The 17,206-nt window shown below is 48.1% G+C and overlaps 1 protein-coding gene across 2 annotated transcripts in view; it reads right to left on the bottom strand.

The window, feature by feature from the left end:
• ZDHHC14 (zinc finger DHHC-type containing 14) overlaps window positions 1-17,206 on the bottom strand; it is a 305,773-nt gene that overhangs the window by 38,196 nt on the left and 250,371 nt on the right. For both annotated transcript variants that reach the window (XM_003271744.3, XM_030809891.1), the window contains exons 4-5: window positions 10,558-10,695; window positions 6,457-6,505 (exon numbers count right to left, since the gene is read on the bottom strand). In XM_003271744.3, the coding sequence (XP_003271792.1) occupies window positions 6,457-6,505; window positions 10,558-10,695 (187 nt within the window). The remainder of the gene's footprint in view (window positions 1-6,456; window positions 6,506-10,557; window positions 10,696-17,206) is intronic.

The following is a 17,206-nucleotide window of genomic DNA, read 5'->3' as shown; positions in this document are numbered from 1 at the left end:
AAGAAAAAAAATGTTCTTTAAAACAAGCATCAAAACCCAGCACTGATGATGTCATTTACCTGCCAGCATGCAGGGGATGAAGGGACCCCACCCCCTTAGTCTTCAACACTGTCACGCCTGCCCCCACCCCATCTGGGTTTAGCTATCACAGCCCGTCCCAGTTTTCTGTCGCACGCTTGGGTGTGTTAAGTGCACCTGTGTGCTCACATGATGCAGGGCAGACCACATGTTGATGGGGAGCCCTACCTCCTTTTGATGCCCAGCCAAAGCGGGCACCCTGCCCAATGTGGAGCGGGTGGGCACAACACCAGGATGCCAGGCAAGGCCCTGCAGATGGGCTGCCCCTTCTTGATAGCCCCTGGCACCATCCTCTGGGCCTTGCTCAGGCTGTGGGCGCTGCCTGGGACCTCTCCCTCCATGTCCCCCACTAGAACCCACCCATCTCCCACAGCCCTGCACGGAGGTCCCTGCCACTGCCTCTCCTGATGTCGCTGCAGGACGCCCCACCCCAAGCACAGGCTATGTCTTTTTCATGGCACCCAAGCCTTATTCTGCATAAGGAATCCTAGTGAGAACCCAGATCTGGGCAGCAGCAGATGCTGGCAGAAGAGGGCGAGCCGGTGCGTTTGTGCGCTTGCTCCGTCTCCCCGCTCTCATCCTTCCAGGGCCCAGGCGGAGGGTTCTCGACCTTGTGACCTGGCAGCTTTTGCCCATGGTGGCTGTTGAGTAGAACGGTTTTACAGGAAGTAGTTGCTGAGTGGATCTCCTTTGTTTGAACATGCCTGGCTGTGTGGACAGAGGGCCCAGTCTCCCTTTTTTTTTTTTGAGAAGTCTCTCCATTAATCTGTGTCCCTGGGGAAGGCCAGAGGGCTCTTGTCCGTGGTACGGGGCAGCCATCTCACGGCCACAGGCCCTGAGAGGCCCCTCCCCACTCCCTCTGCTTCTCTGATACAAAGAAGAGGAGGAAATGGAGTTTGGTGCAGGCAATGGGAGGTGGAAGGAAGGAGTAGGAGGCGGAGGGAGGGAGGGACAACCGACTATGGACTCTGAGCCAGAAGTGCACCCTCCAAGGCTGCATCCCAGCATCAGGCACCCTGCCCTATCCCTCACCCCTGCGAGGGCTGATGGTGCAGACTGGGAAGGGGCCTGCTGAGCACCTGAAAATGAGTCAGACATTCTGTCACAGCCATCTAGGGCCTCCTCTACTCCCCTGACTCCATCTCCCTCTCCTCCCTCCCTCTCCTCCAGGGCTGGCCACACTCTGGCACTAGATACCACTCAGTCCGGGCTTACTTACAGTAGAAGCTACTCGGTTCCTTTCTCCTAAAGTTCTGCTGGGTTTTATGTGGGCCTGATGAAGAGCTTTCAGTGTATCAATATTTCCATCATTGACACTGATATTTCTGCCAAGGTGTCTTGGATGGTTGTCTATTAGCCATTTTTGTTTCTAATCTCTCTCGCTTCCTCAATGACACTGTTTTTAGTTGGATATTTTTCAGAGTAAATTTGCTGTGAGAAACCTTTGCCTGTGCCCTTATTTCTCATCAAAATATTTTTATTGCATGGTCAGGAAATTAGATATGAGGTCACTGAAAATGTGAAAATACAAGTTATTGTCTTGCCCAAGAAAACCTGCAGAGGTCACTTGCAGAGGTTCCACTAGACTCCAGTCCTGTGCTCAGGCAAGTCAGCTGGGAAACTTCCTTCAGTTTTAAAAACTAGGGACTTTACAGATTCTTGCTCTGGATGGAGTACAGATTTGGAGAGGACAAAGCGTGGGCAGCTCTGCCATCAGTCAAAGGACAGCTTTTATGAGTGTGCCCCAGACCAAACTCATCTGTCATAAACCAGCCACCCCAACAGACACTCTCAAGCTCTCAAGAACTCAGCAGTGGAAGGGGCTGGGAGGTCTTGAGTTTAGCATTTCTCTAATGCTAGAATCCCCCACCACACTGACAAGCAGGACCCATCTTCCTTTCTAGCACTCCCAGTCACTGTGATCCAGAGCTTCTGCGGGCCAGACCCCTGAGTGGCCCTTGAGTTTGGCACACTCTTCCTCAGGAGCTGCAGGGCTTCACCACATAAGCTCCCGCTGGCATCCCCATGCCATCTCCAAAGCCACAGGTGTCCAGAGGAAAGAGAGGCACCAAAAATACCAACAGGTATGCTGATGGGATCCAGCCCTACTCAGCACATGGTTCTCTAATAACCAGAACTAATGCTTTTTCAGAAACACACGGCAATCCAGCAGCACCCAACACATGCTTACTCTTCCGGAACACAAACTTAGGATAAATCCATCTGCGCAATACTTCTTAATAGACTCACTGGAGGAGGAACTCTTCTCCAAAGCACATATTTCAAACAGAAAGCACCGTGTCGGAACACAGAACCTTTAGGCAATCACAGCATCGATGAGGGGAGGGGCATCAGTGGCACACAAGAAATGTCTCTGCGCTTTACACGTTAAAGCACCCAGCACCTTGCTTCGCAGTGTGGGCATGTGTCTGATGTTCTTGAAATTCACTCCTGCTTCCAGAAAGGATTAAGGAGACCCAGGCTGGGGTGCTGCCCACACTGCTCACTTCTCCCACGCTAGGAACAGCTTTGCTGGCTCTTCCTGGACCTTGCTTTTAGACCCTGCTTTTCTCCAGGGGGAATGGGGTTTTGTCAGGGTCTTTTTGTTGGCTGCCCTGGGATATTTTGGTTTTAGAGTTAAGTCTCCCTTTCCCAGGGAGGAGCCCAGCAGGACCTCGGGTCCATAATGGAGGTGCCACAAGACCAAGCAGGGAGCGAATCAGCAGGAGGGAAGTGAGGATGGGCAGCCTCCCTGTGAGCGGTGTGGGCCAGCAAAGGCCTTCGGGGCATCCCGCGAGCATTTCCAACCTGAACTCTGGGGAGGACATGTCTGTCTACATCTGTACCTGTTGATAGACATAAAGATACAGATGCGTGGACACACGCACACTTATATATCCCTATATAATCCTTATATATATGTGTGTGTGTGCGTCTATGGCTATATACACATGTATATATGAGGGCTTAAAAATACATACATACACACACATCTAAGGATAGACAGCGCTGTGTGTGTGTGTGTGTGTGTGTGTGTGTGTGTGTCTGTTTAAATCCATCAAGTGACCTGTGCGATGAGGGATGTGTGTTGCTTTCAGGCGCTACGCCCTGGCTGACATTTTGGAAGGCCTTGGCTGGAGGTGCAGGTGTGGCCTGCGTCTGGGTTTTTAGGACCTGCGTGCGGTCAGCAGGCTGTGGCTGCCCCGCCCCTGAGTGTGGAGGAGGTGCCGGGAACTCCTGCAAGGGGGAGCGTCTGGCTGTGGGAGGAAAGAGTCAGCACCCAGATGAGGAAACACTATTTGGAAAGGCAGCGGCTGAGACTTCTACGCGTTTTCAAAAACTGGGCCAATAGGGAAAACTCTTCACCTCCATCTGAGAATGATTTTTAGGGGAAAATAAAGTTTGCTCTGGCCCGAATAAGTAAGAGCATCTCTCTTCCTCCCTTCCCTTCCCGCATTCCTTCCCGCTGTGGGCTCCGGGCATGGCCAGCACGATACTGCCATGCTTGCTTCCTAACAGCAGCACCGGTCTGTGCCCCTACGGGGCATGGCGTGTTCCTGGTTCTGCAGACTGTCAGCCCAGCCACACCATGCAGCATGCTGCAGCCACACCATGCAGTGTGCAGACGTGTGGCAGAGTCTCTTTGAAATCCCTCTGGCCACACCTGGAAGCCATGCTTTGGAGCTGAGTCTTTCCTGTATTTCCTGAATAACTGACTTTGTCAGCATATCACTGTCAAGTACATAGTGGTTGACTATTGCGGGTCAAAAAATTGAGACACAAAAGGGTTAAGACATGACTCCAGACCTCATAATTAATTGCCATGGAGCAGGTATTAAAAGATTTGACCCCAGTCCAGGACTGCCTACTTGGTCTCTAATGAGAACCCTTCTGGGATCTTGATGGGATAAGATGCATGACTTGGGAGGTCTGTCAGGAGCTCTAATAAAGACCAGACAGTGGCCAGGCGCGGTGGCTCACGCCTGTAATCCCAACACTTTGGGAGGCCGAGGGAGGCAGATCACGAGGTTAGGAGTTCAAGACCAGCCTGACCAACATGGTGAAACCCCGTCTCTACTTAAAATACAAAAATTAGCCAAGCGTGGTGGTACAGCGCCTGTAATCCCAGCTACTCAGGAGGCTGAAGCAGGAGAATCGCTTGAACCCGGGAGGCGAAGGTTGCAGTGAGCCGAGATCGTGCCAGTGCACTCCAGCCTGGGCGACAGAGTGAGACTCCATTTAAGGAAAAAAAAAAAAAAAAAAAAGACCAGGTAGCAACAAGGCCACTTCACACACAGCCCCTCTACGCTCCACCTGAAGGGTGGCGCCCAGGGGACACGCATGGAGCAGAAGGTTGCCAGTGGGCCGGACACAAGGCAGTTGGAATGACCAGGCTTTGAGGTCGGTCTTTCTCAGCAGCGAGGAAGTGCTTCCCCCTCGCAGCCGAGAGGCACTCCTGTCATGGATATTTGTGTCTGAAACATGCACCAGGCCTCCTGCACACGCACAGGGCCTCAGGGAGGCACAGGTGCCAGGACAGAATTGGGGAGAGTTGGCTGAAGCTGCCACATATGTGAGGCTTCAGAAAATCTTCCAGCTGGCAGCCCGGGCCCCAGTGCCAGTTCTGAGGCACATTTTAAAAACTTAATGTGACCAGCATGCCTTCATGACACAAACGGTTCCTTGTAAGACTTAGGCAAGCCTTTTCTTTAGGAAGGGAGAGGTGGCTTGGCTATGAGCTTTGCGGAAGCAATGTTCCCTGAAAACAGAAGGGCACAGAGAGGTGACAGTGGGGGGATGTCACCCCTGGTAGAGTTGGGGAGAGGAACGGAGGAGGACTTTTCTCGCTGGACCTGATCCTAACAGCACAGGTATTGAAGATTTCATTCATTCCCTGGGCCACCTTTCCTTCCAGTCAACTTCCTCCCAAATCATTAACAGAAGACAGGACCTATCTGTTGAATTTATCCCCCAAGTCCCCTTTGTACATCTTCCTTATGTCCCAGGCCCCATCCACAGTACAGATCTGAGTTTAAAAAGTATTAGTCGACGATAGAATCTGGACCTGTAACCAACATCCTATGCTGCCCACAAACACAGAGGTACTGGAGAAAGAGATACCGTCTATTATGGAAACATATATACATATATATATATGAACACATTTGTTTTTAGATGTATCCAAATCCCTCCCCTGCTCAAACACACATACCAGTTCTCAGGGACATGGCAGGTTGACTTTAAGAAGAACATGATACATACATAAGTCATATTAAAGTTCTTCATTCTTTAAGAATTCCCTACCTCGCTGGGTGTGGTGGCTGATGCCTGTAATCCCAACACCTGGGGAGGCCCAGGCGGGCAGATCACTTGAGGTCAGCAGTTTGAGACCAGCCTGGCCAACATGGTGAAACCCCGTCTCTACTAAAAATACAAAAATTAGCCGGGCATAGAGGGGATACCTGTAATCCCAGCTACTTGGGAGGCCGAGGTTGAAGTGAACCGAGATCGTGCCACTGCACTCCAGCCTGGGTGGGTGATGGGGTAAGACTTGGTCTCAAACAAAACAAAACAAACAAAAACGAATAATTCTGTACCTCAAGACGGAAATTACTCTGAAGAGTAATGAGAAGTTCAAGTCCAGTCTACCTGATTATATGAGGAAGAAAGAGAACTGGGTCACTGACGAGCCAGGTCAGGGGGTCCCATCTGTATTAAAGCCTGGGGCCCCTGGGAGGGATGGGACCTCATTCAAGCACTTAATGGGCACACGCTTTTCTTTCAAGATTCAAAATACTATGGTGCATCCCCATATTTATGCTTGGGAGGATGGGAAACCATCCTCATTAATCCAAATGACTTGAGACTGACCATCTTTAATCTATTCAGGGTTATAAAAGGGTGTTCTGTTCCTGGAAATAATATAGTGATCCGAATGGCAAACTGTAACCCCCGACAAAATCAATACAGAGGGGTCTGAGGACTCTCACCTGGTGACTGCATACCAGGACGCAACCCCACACGTGGGCATCCCTACATGTTCTGCGTGGACCACCTGCCAATCAAAATGAGATCAGTTGCAGCTCACAGCCCTACTTCTCCCCAAACCAACCTGACTGAACACAAATCCACGCTGATTTCTGGGGGTGGATAAGAATTCATACTTGGCTTCCTAGCCCTCGATTTAAACAGGCTGAGTCACTCAGGGATGGAAGTAGTCAGAAGCTACTACTCCTGCCAGTGAATCTGAGGGAGTTCTTTGGAATAAGATACATGAGAAGCAAGGCCAGGGCAGAAGATGAGGAGGTGTGCGCATAGAAGGTCAGCCAGATACTCAACACATTAGCAGCGTCAAAACAGAACCATCACAAAGGATATCTTGCAGGACTGTCCTTAATGGCATTTAGGAATCCTGTTTGCTGTGAACCTGTGGGAATGAAACCAACATTTAGTATTCAGATATAAACAGCCTTCATGCTGAATGCTCTCTCATCTACATAAAAATAATAGATGGCTAAAGATCAATGAAATAATTCTATTCTGTAAGTGCTACGACACCCAGTTTACTGATCAGAGATTGAGACGCCACTAAAGTTTTTCATCAAGAAAATGGAGGATTCATAATTAGGCCCAACATCTGCAGGGTATTTTTTCAATAAAAGCAGATGGATGTCTGCACACTTTCCCATAAATTATAGTTCTGATGACTCCTTTGTTTTCCTCATTTTAATAGGAAAACAGAATACTGTATGCTATCTTTTCTCTTCTGTTTTCCCCAAATTTGTTAACTTTTGACCCTGGAAGTTCTGGAAACTAGGTTACATATAAAAGACTTCTTTTTCTACACCCAGAGTAAACAAAGTCATAAAGCTGAAATTTATTAGACTTCTTTTGGGCTTTAGACATTTTAATATGAGCTGTCTTAGGCAAGAACACGTTTCTTTAGGGGCTTGAATAAAGAAGCATCTGACAGAAAGCAATTTTTATTTTATGCATTGACATCATACTTTTAAAAATAAAATGGGGGTAGTTTTAACAGTTCCATCTTGGGGTAGCAGTGCCAGGTCCCTCTGTGCTGTGGGAAGCCAATGAGCCTCTGGGGACATCATCCGGCCTTCGTGTAGCAAGCAAATGACACAATCGACGGGTGCTATGGTGTCCCTGTGACATCTGACCACAGGTGCAGCTGCACTGTGGGACTTAGTGGCAGGGGGTGAGTAGCCACCGTGTCCCCATGTGCCCCACTATGGGCGACCACCTGGGAGGGTGAAGAGTGGCTTGGCTCCCTATTCTTCCCAAGGTCCCTTTCCCTCTGTGCCCACAGCCCATGTGTCTGAGTATGGGACACAGTGGGTGGGAGGGGCTGTGGAGAGGAGCTGCGTGGAGCGCTAATCAGGAGAGACGGTGCTTAAGGCTTCCTCCTCCATCTCTGCCAGCCCCAAAGGGCACAGACGCAAGTGCCTGTGCGGCCACGTGGAGCAAACGCAGCCTTGAGGCAGATGAGGCACCAACAGAAATGATTTCTCTTTCTCTACTGCACCCTAATTATGTGGCTGGCCTACACCCTCCTTCCTCTCCAAGGAAATCCAGACTTCGCCTTCCCAGGAATCTTGGAGGCCACAGAAATCTCTCCCACCCCTCCCTGTCTAGCCTTTCCCTAAGAGCCCAGGATCCCACAGAGAGACTCAGATGACAGCTCTCCTCTCTGCCTGTGCCAATGTTTTCTGAGGCTTAGAGGGTAACAGGAGCCATGTAAACCCCGTGCCCTTCCCGAAGCATCACATGCCAAGCCAGATAGGGTGGTGGGGTCGTGTTGTGGGGGTCACTGATGAGGGGGTGTCGAATAAGGGAAAAGGAAAAGTTTTATTTGCTTTTGCCCAGGATAGTCCAATAACTTACAGGCAGGTAAATTCTTAATACTTTTGTGTAGAAGAAGAGATGAACAATATTTAAGTATAGACTATAGTAAAATCCAGTTTGGTGGAGCCAGGGTCAGTAAAACCTTAGAGGAGCTGAAAGTGAAACACACATCGTAACCTGAGTGTGGTGGCGGGTGCAGATTTCACCGTGAGAGTGTGTGAGAGCATGTGAGTGTGCAATGGTGTGAGTGTGAGCGAGCATGACAGCATGTGAGTGCAAGAGAGTGTGTGAGCGTATTGTGACTATATGAGTGTGGGTGTAGCTAGAGTGAGTGTGGGTGTATAAGGGTATGTGTGTGGGTGTGTATGGGTATGTGTGAGTGTGGGTGTGTAAAGGTGTGTGTGTGAGTGTGGGTGTGTACGGGGTGTGAGAGTGGGTGTGTAAGGGTACGTGTGACTGGCAGTGTAAGGGTATGAGTGTGTGTGAATGTGGGTAAGGGTGTGTGAGTGTGTAAGGCTACACGTGTGTGAGCTTATTGGTGAGTATATGAGTGGCTAGAGTGAGTGTGGGTGTGTAAGGGTATGTGTGTGGGCGTGTAAAAGTATGTGTGAGTGCGCAAGGGTATGTGTGAGTGTGGGTAAGAGTGTGTGTGTGAGTCCATGAGCATGCGTGTGTGTGTTCCCTGAGTTTATGTATATGACTAAGCACGTGGCAACTGGCCCTTGACATCCACAATGCAGGGACAAGGCCATAAATACAATCCTATAATACACACAAAAGCATCTTGAGGTTGTTAAAGGTGATATAAAAATACAACGTCTAAGCCGGGTGGAGTGGCTCACGCCTGTAATCCCAGCACTTTGGGAGGCCGAAGCAGGCGGATCACCTGAGGTCAGGAGTTTGAGACCAGTCTGGCCAAGATGGTGAAACCCCATCTCTACTAAAAATACAAAAATTAGCCGGGTGCTGTGGCCCACGCCTATAATCCCAGCTACTCGAGGCAGGAGAATTGCTTGAACCTGGGAGGCAGGGGCTGCAGTGAGCCGAAATCCCGCCACTGCACTCCAGCTGGGGCAACAGAGTGACACTCCATCTCAAAAATAAAAATAAAAATAAATAATGTCTAAATACTGCTTTTCAGTGTCACGTGTGTGCTGGAGGATCGGTTCGTATTTCTTCCCTAGTTGTGTCAACAACTGCTTCTTTGAAAATAACATATAATGCCCTAGTCGTTCTCTCTGCTTCTTTTGTCTATTAATGCACAGATAGGACCCTAGCCACATTTTTGCCATTTTGAGGACTCTGAAAATAGAGGGAGAGGGTGCCCCTGTCTGCATCCTGCCCAGCTGATGTGGAAAAGGCGGGTGTCCATTGTCCTCTTGCAAGCCCACCAAGTTATGGCTCTCAAGCACATATTACACATTTGTGTCACGTTTGGATGAAAGATTATAGTCAGAAAGAATGGGAACTAGGATTGAAAGTACCTATGAAAATTTGGGATGGTCCATTTAACGGCCCAATTTGACTAATATTCAAAAACAATGAATGCAAAACATTCCTTCCCACCCACTTCCCCACCCCCTTCCGAACCCACCAGAAGAGAAAGGGAGGAAGCTGTGCTCCTAACGTGAGCCTGAGCCCAGCCCACGCCATTTGTGGTTTGAGCACTGCGGCCTGGGAAGGAAGTGAAGCCCTTGTGCAGATACTTACAGAAACATTCCAGAAAGAAGCTAGGGACTTGCTAATGAGGGCTTATGCTTCAGGAATGCAGACAAGAGGCAAGGCTAGTGCTTACTGTTGCTGTTGGTACTGTAATGGAAGTTCAAAGGCCTAAATTTATAACTCAATGCAAATTCACTTCCTTCTCATCACTTTCTATTGTAGGAAAGTGAATGACCAAGAGACAAAAGAAATTCAAAGTTATAACCCTCAGAATGGAAAATGAAAAAATGCCATTTGCTTAGGCAAATAGATATTAAAATCATTGATTTCCAAATCTAATTTTTAATCAAAGTTGCTTCCTTTATATATATGCCAGGGGTAGTTCGCTCATGTTCTAGCAGATACTTAAACATCTTGTCAAATGTGTGTTTTTAACATATATAGATTTGTGTGCAAGAAAACCTAGTCTTTCTCCCCAGACATCTTTTCTAGGGAGGGTGACTGGTGACTGTTCTTGCATAAGGAGGTATCACATTAAGGAAGAAAAGTCTGCTCTTCAATGCTCATCACTGCAGCACATTGTCCTTTGTGCAAAATGTGGGGATGAGTCCTCCAGGGAACCCCTTAGCAGGATAAAAAGTGAGGTCCCTCAGGTTGGAATGGGACATGCCTATCAAGGAGGAGGTATTGTTTGGTGAAAGCGCAGCCTGGCCCAGGTGTGACCCCTGGAAAGTGCTGTGAAAGATGGGGTGGGGAGTGGGGGATGACAGGGGACGGAGGAGGGATGGAGGAGGGTGAGAAACAAAAGCGAGGCAGGCTGGAAGTGAGGAGGGGAAAGGGAGAAAGAAAGGGAAAGAGAGAGCCCGAAATGACCAAAATATTAAATCAAAATCAAATCGGAAAATCAAAGTCAGGCAAATGGTTACATACGTAATCTGATTTCGCCAGCATACTTACGAAGAATGACGTGGGTGATAACGAATGCAAATATAAAGACTGTCAGAAAAGACAGAGATAAAATAAACATATAAAAAAATCTGTAGTTTCTTTTCCCCACACAGTTGCCTACCCAGGGACAGTGGTGATCAAACCGTTCTGAAATGAGAGGCAGAAAAAAAAAAAGTGGAAATCAATTAATAAAATGTCTTTTTACTTGCAGGAGCCCCGCCCCTCCCACCCAATACTCTGATAATATAACACAATGATATTATTCTGCATATTTCCAAATTAACCACTCAGAGAAATGTTTCACATCAAGACAGTTCAAGGACACCGTCATTCTTTCAACAGAACGTAGCTGTTTTGAAAAAACAAAGCGTATGCGTTCTTCTCAAACGGCAACTTAAAGAAACAGGAGGGCAAATTCTCATTTCTTTTGGAAAGTCAAGATTCCTCTCTTTGGTAAAAGAAACTTCTTTACATTCACTGAACAACCTTCCCTTAAGAGGGAACCAACACCACGTGATGGTAAGTTCTGGCCTGGGGCTGGATGTCGATTAAGTAACCTGCTTTGCATAGTAAATGGCCATAGAGAGAGGCCACAAGGGGCCTGGGACAGGACAGAGGGACAATCTTTTGTCCTCAGTTACAACTGTTCAGCAGATATCAGTCACATTTATTAATGCATTGGGCCTCAAAACATTCCTATGAAGAAAATGATGGTGTTACCCTATTTTACACATGGGCAAACTGAGGCTTACAGAGATGGGAGACTGCCCGCACGGGGCCATTCAGCTCAGAAGCAGTGGAACTAGAACTTGAGGTCAGGCCTTTCAGAGCGGCTCCCATCTTCTTACTGTACATGCTGCTTCTGGCACTTTGTAAATGACAGGGAGTCCGATATGGGCATCATTACATGGTTACCCATGGTGCCCTAAGTGCAGACCCCAGGCCTCTCACCTGGACATCTGCACACAAAGTCTGTAATGCATTTGAGATTTGTTCTTCCCCTTGCAAGTAATGGCAAAGGGCTTCTCTTGACTACTCAGCTGATCTTCTATTGAGAACACCATTCTAACACACCTGCTCATACAAGACTGCCTGTGGCGGCCGGGGAGGACACCGCTGGGCATATGACTTAGCTTTCTCCTCCGGCTCTTTTCTAAGCTGAACTTGTATCCAGTTTTCATATTTTATCTATCTCTATGTGCTTGAAATTATACGGGGAGTGCTATATGAGGTGTGACCCTATAAATAAAACATTACAAAGTTAGGCAAGGCAGTCAGTTTCATGACTTTCTGGTCATGTATCATAAATTGGTCATCTTGCGTTTTTGGTCAAATGCAAGCTTGTTTCTTGAAAAGGGCATGAGGACACCTGAATGATAGTGGCAGCAGAGGAACTGCAAGAGGATTATTGCTGCCTGCAAGTGGCAGTAATAAGAAACAGCCAATCTGAGCAGAGGACTTGAGGAGAGATTTCAGAGCTCCCTGGCCTGGTGATAAGCTGATGGCCTATAAGATGCTGACACTCAGGGAAAATAATTTGAGCCTACCCATGTGAGTTACATGTTAACACGTGTTGCTGGCCACCCCATCCCCATGGCTGGAAAAGCAAACCCTGCGTAAAAACAACCTCCCTGGGGCTGGGGAGGGCCGCACAGGTGTATCAGGTGTATCACAGAGAATACCCGGGGCCAGGGAAATACTCTGTGTGATACTGGAATGACAGAAACACGCAATCATACATTTGCCCAAAGCCACAGAATGTACCACACCTACAGCGAACCCTAATGTAAACTGTGGACATTGGATGATAATGATGTATCAATGCACATTCATCAATCCTGACAAATTTATCCACTATGATGGGAGATGTTGATAATGGGGGAGGCTGTGCATGTGGAGGGGAGGGGTAGATGAGAACTCTCTGGACCTGCCTCTCAATTTTGCTGTGAACCTAAAACAGCTCTAAAAAAAATTAAGTGTTTAAATATTAACAACAAACAAACCTGATTTCCCCAAGTTACTGATCTACACAGTCTGTATAATGAGAGCTCTATCTATGTGACGAAGTGCACATAGAGAAAAAAAATCTGAATCAGCCAGAATTTCCTAAGACTTGGAGGCCATCATTTTGAGAAACCACTTTTCTTCTCAATGTATGACTAGAGAAAATGGGCATGAGAGTGAAAACTGGGGGCATAAAAGCACATGCTGGGATGGAATCTCCTATTCACTCTAGGAAAGCTGATCTCTCAATCCCACATGCGGTGGGTTTGAGCCTCTTAACTGAAGTGAAAATTGCCTATCAGCAAAGAAGGACGTAGGGCCTAGGCGGCATCGTTAACACCAGGGACACCCCATCTGAAGCATGAAGGTCTTGCAGCGCACTACAGACCGTTTCTACCATAGCAGGCAGGTCGTATTTTTAGCTTAGAAAGTTTAATAACAGCTAAGCTGTGACACTGTGCTTTTCCGACGGAGGCAGAGTAACTACCAAAATGAAAGCGACAGATGATGCGGACGAGACAGTTGCTCGTGGAGTCTGGGAGCTTCTTGGGAAACCAGCGCCGTCTTAGAGATGGGTGTGAACTCCTGGCTCTCCGGTAGCCCTGAGCTAAAGGCAGTTCCTGTCTAGGAACTTGTATTGAAAACTTTTTCTGGCAAACTTTTTCTGGGATTTTAGTGGCAGGAATCCCACTAAAAATCTAGGCTCACTGAGAAATTATCCTACTGAATATTTTTCATGTCCTCTGTTGTGTTTGTTGAGTTTATGGTGGTAATGAGTCTGAGAGGCTCGGCGGGTGCCTCCAGGCAGTCAGAAAGCATCACAGTCCTTGCGGGGGAGTTCTTACCGGCCTAATCCCCACCCCACATTCTTGCACCTCGGGCCTAATCCCCACCCCACATTCTTGCACCTCGAGCCTGCGTGCTCTCCCACGTCCCTTTCTGTGCTTTCCTCTCTGCCCAACATCTGATGATCAGTTGCACCCAGGGTCTCTTTTCCATGGACTGTCTTTCTCTCTCACTGGCAATCCCTTTTCATCCCAAGGTCCAAATGCCACTCTACACTGATGACTCCAGAACGGCGGCCTCTCACCTTCAGCAACAGACTCCTGCTGAATGGCCTGGCTGGCCCTCAAACTTGACTTGTCCCAGAGAGGACATCCTGTCCTCCCTCCCCAAACACGTGCCTCTTCAGACTCTCTATCTGACCAGTTGCTCAACTCAGAACCCCAGGCATCGTTCCTGACCCCACCCTTTCTCTCACCCCCACATCCAAACCATGAACAAGTCCTATCGGCTTTACCCTGGCTGCATCTGAAATCATCTGCTATGGTCTAAATGTGTCTCCCGAAGTTCGTGTGTTGGAAACTCAGTCCCCAGTGCAACAGCGTTGAGAGGTGGGGCACTGAAGAGGGGATGAGGTCATGAGGGCTCTGCTCTCATGAATGGTTTAGGATTAATGCTGTTATTGTGGGAGCGGGCTCCTGATAAAGGAATGATCCCCCTCTGCCTCTCACACTCTCTTGCCCTCCCGCCTTCTGCCATGAAAGGACACAGCAAGAAGACCCTTCCCAGATGCAGGCCCCGTGGCCGTGGACTTCCCAGCCTCCAGAACTGTAAGGACTAAATCTCTGCTCTTTATAAGTTACCCGGTCTGTAGTACTCTGTTATAGCAGCACAAAATAGACTTAAGACATCCTCACATTTGTTTTTCACTTGTGCTTATCTGCCAACCCTACTCTAAGCCTAACACATATTTGTCAAGTAACTGAATACACTCTCATCCTATCAAAAGGACATCTGCAGGAGTAAGTGCATTGCCCAAGGTCACACAGTTAATGTATCGCAAAGCTGGGATGGGGGCCCAGCTCTATCTGTCTCCTAACCTGAGCTCCTGTCCATTAAATGCTACATTGCCTTTACTGAGTATTTTCCATGTACCCGGCACTGTATCAGGTGCTCGGAATACTAAGAAGAAACAGCCACAACATAGGACACCATGGCGTCAAAGAGTTCCTTGTGTTATTTGGTGAGGACACAATTTTCAGACACTAAAATATTCCTCAGATCCAAGGAACGAACTCCTAATTTAGCTTCCATGTTAGTCAGCTTGATTGCCATTGTTGGCAGCAGACAGCATTCTTCCTTTTCGGGTCAAGGATGAGAACAGGCCACGGAAAAGCAGGGAGACCTCACATCGTGGCCCATCCTGTCCTGCTGGGAGAGCCACCCTCCTGCCTCCAGCTCTGAATGTGCTCAGAGGAGCGGAAGCTAAAGAGCTTCTAAGTTGTACCTTCCAATGGGGAGGCTGGTGTCATTCAGTGTCCAGGATAGAAAGTTGGCAAGAATTAGGCACAAGCTGAGCTGGGAAGAGAGCAAGTGACTGCAACCAACACATGACATAGCTCTCAGGGGCCCAAGTGAACACATCTGAGAAGCTCCACACAGCCATATTTAGAGTATTATTTCTATACTTTCTGTGTGGAAAAATTGAATGGCTGTCCTGTGTGCCAGGGTAGGGTTAGGGGCACATGTGATGGGAAGTTCTTTAAACAAACACTTTGAAGTTGTTGCCACATTCCTTGATTCTAAAGTTTGGGTCCTGCCAGAAGGGAGTGGTCTTTATACCACAGTATCACTAGAGGAGTCCTTTATTTAAAAGATGTATTAGGGCTGGGCACGGTGGCTCACGCCTGCAACCCCAGCACTTTGGGAGGCTGAGGTGGGCAGATTACGAGGTCAGGAGATCGAGAATATCCTGGCCAACATGGTGAAACCCTGTCTCTACTAAAAATACACAAATTAGCTGGGTGTGGTGGCGTGTGCCTATAGTCCCAGGTACTCAGGAGGCTGAGGCAGGAGAATTGCTTGAACCCAGGAGATGGAGGCTGCAAGCTGCAGTGAGCTGAGATCATGCCACTGCACTACAGCCTGAGCGACAGAGCGAGACTCTGTCTCAAAAAAAAAAAAAAAAAAAAATGTACGAGTCTGTTCTCATGCTGCTATAAGGGCATACCTGAGACTGGGTAATTTATAAAGGAAAGAGGTTTAATTGATTCACAGTTCCGCAGGGCTGGCGAGGCCTCAGGAAACTTATAATCATGGTGGAAGGGGACGCAAAGACGTCCTTCTTCACAAGGCAGCAGGAGAGAGAAGAATGAGAGGTGGGTGAAGGGGGAAGTCCCTTATAAAACCATCAGATCTCATGAGAACTCACTCACTATCATGAGAATAGCATGGGGGAAACTGCCCCCTTGATTCAGTTACCTCCCACCGGGTCCTCCCACCACATGTGGGGATTATGGGAACTACAATTAAGGATGAGATTTGGGTGGGGACACAAAGCCTAACCATATCAAGACTCCATCTCAAAAAAAAAAAAAAAAAAAGATGAGAAGTTACTCCCTAAGAGCCAGCTGGTGAATGGAACACTGAGGGTGGGAGAAGGCTGTAAAATCTGGAAGGTTCTAGAAAATAACAAGATTGAGTTAGCTAGCCCAGGGATCCTGGCCATGCCTCTGGTGGCACCGAGCTGCCTGCAGTGACCTGTGGACCTGCTCTCCTCTTTCATCCAGCCGACTCCCAGAGGGGAGGAATCATTTCTAGTCACCCTCAGAGCCCTAGCACCTAAGTGCCTGGCATGCAGTAAACACCCAGTAACTATGGATTAAGTAAAGGCAGAAATGTCTTCAATCTCATTTAGTAGGTTTATGAGCAATCACTACTCCAGGTTGCCAGGTGAAGACTTGACAAATGCGGGCAAAACATGAGATTCTAGGCATGCCAAGCACAAGACAAAACAGGGGTCCAGGATTTCTGAATATGTTCTGAGAAGGCTGAGAGCTGGGAGATACTGACTAAGTGCTAAGAGCTGACAACAGTTCGCCTGGATCAGCTCATGCAGAAAGAGTGGGAGGAGAGAGATGGTGGGAGGCAGGGGTGCTTTTACTTAAGCTCCATGGGGTACCAGTGAGAGCCCCAGAGGCTACAGTGGAATGCAAGTCACCTGCCCTCAGATCCTAAGTGGGCAAAGAAGGTTCCATTAAAGTGGCCAGTGGGAACATAGTTCAGGAAAAAGAGCTATGGTCCTATTTTGTGAACCTAAAACTCTAAATAATGATGAAAACAATTTTATTTATTGATTTATATTTTGAGATGGAGGCTTGCTCTGTTGCCCAGGCCGGAGTGCAATGGCATGATCTTGGCTCATTGCAGCCTCTGCCTCCCGGGTTCAAGGGATATCTCCTGCCTCAGCCTCCAGAGTAGCTGGGACTATAGGCATGCATGCCGCCACATTTGGCTATTTTTTTTTTTTTTTTTTTGTATTTTTAGTGGAGATGGGATTTTGACATGTTGGCCAGGCTGGTCTCGAACTCCTGACCTCAGGTGATCCACCTGCCTCAGCCTCCCAAAGTTCTGGGATTACAGGCATGAATACCATGTCCAGCCGAAAACAATATTATTAAGGATTAAGGAAAGCTACCAGTTACTGAGTATCTGCTGGAAGCACCATTTCATTTAACTTGACAGCAGCCCTGTGGGTAGGCGCTATAATCCATATCTGACAGCGGAGGAAATCAGTGAGAAACGTTAGGACACTGGCCCCATCCTGAGCTTAGTCAGCTGTGCCTTTCCTCAGATTAGAGGAAGATTTAAT

Source organism: Nomascus leucogenys, chromosome 3, assembly GCF_006542625.1.
Source record: "Nomascus leucogenys isolate Asia chromosome 3, Asia_NLE_v1, whole genome shotgun sequence".
NCBI classification, from domain to species: Eukaryota; Metazoa; Chordata; class Mammalia; order Primates; family Hylobatidae; genus Nomascus; species Nomascus leucogenys.
This window is presented reverse-complemented; position numbering and strand designations above follow the sequence as displayed.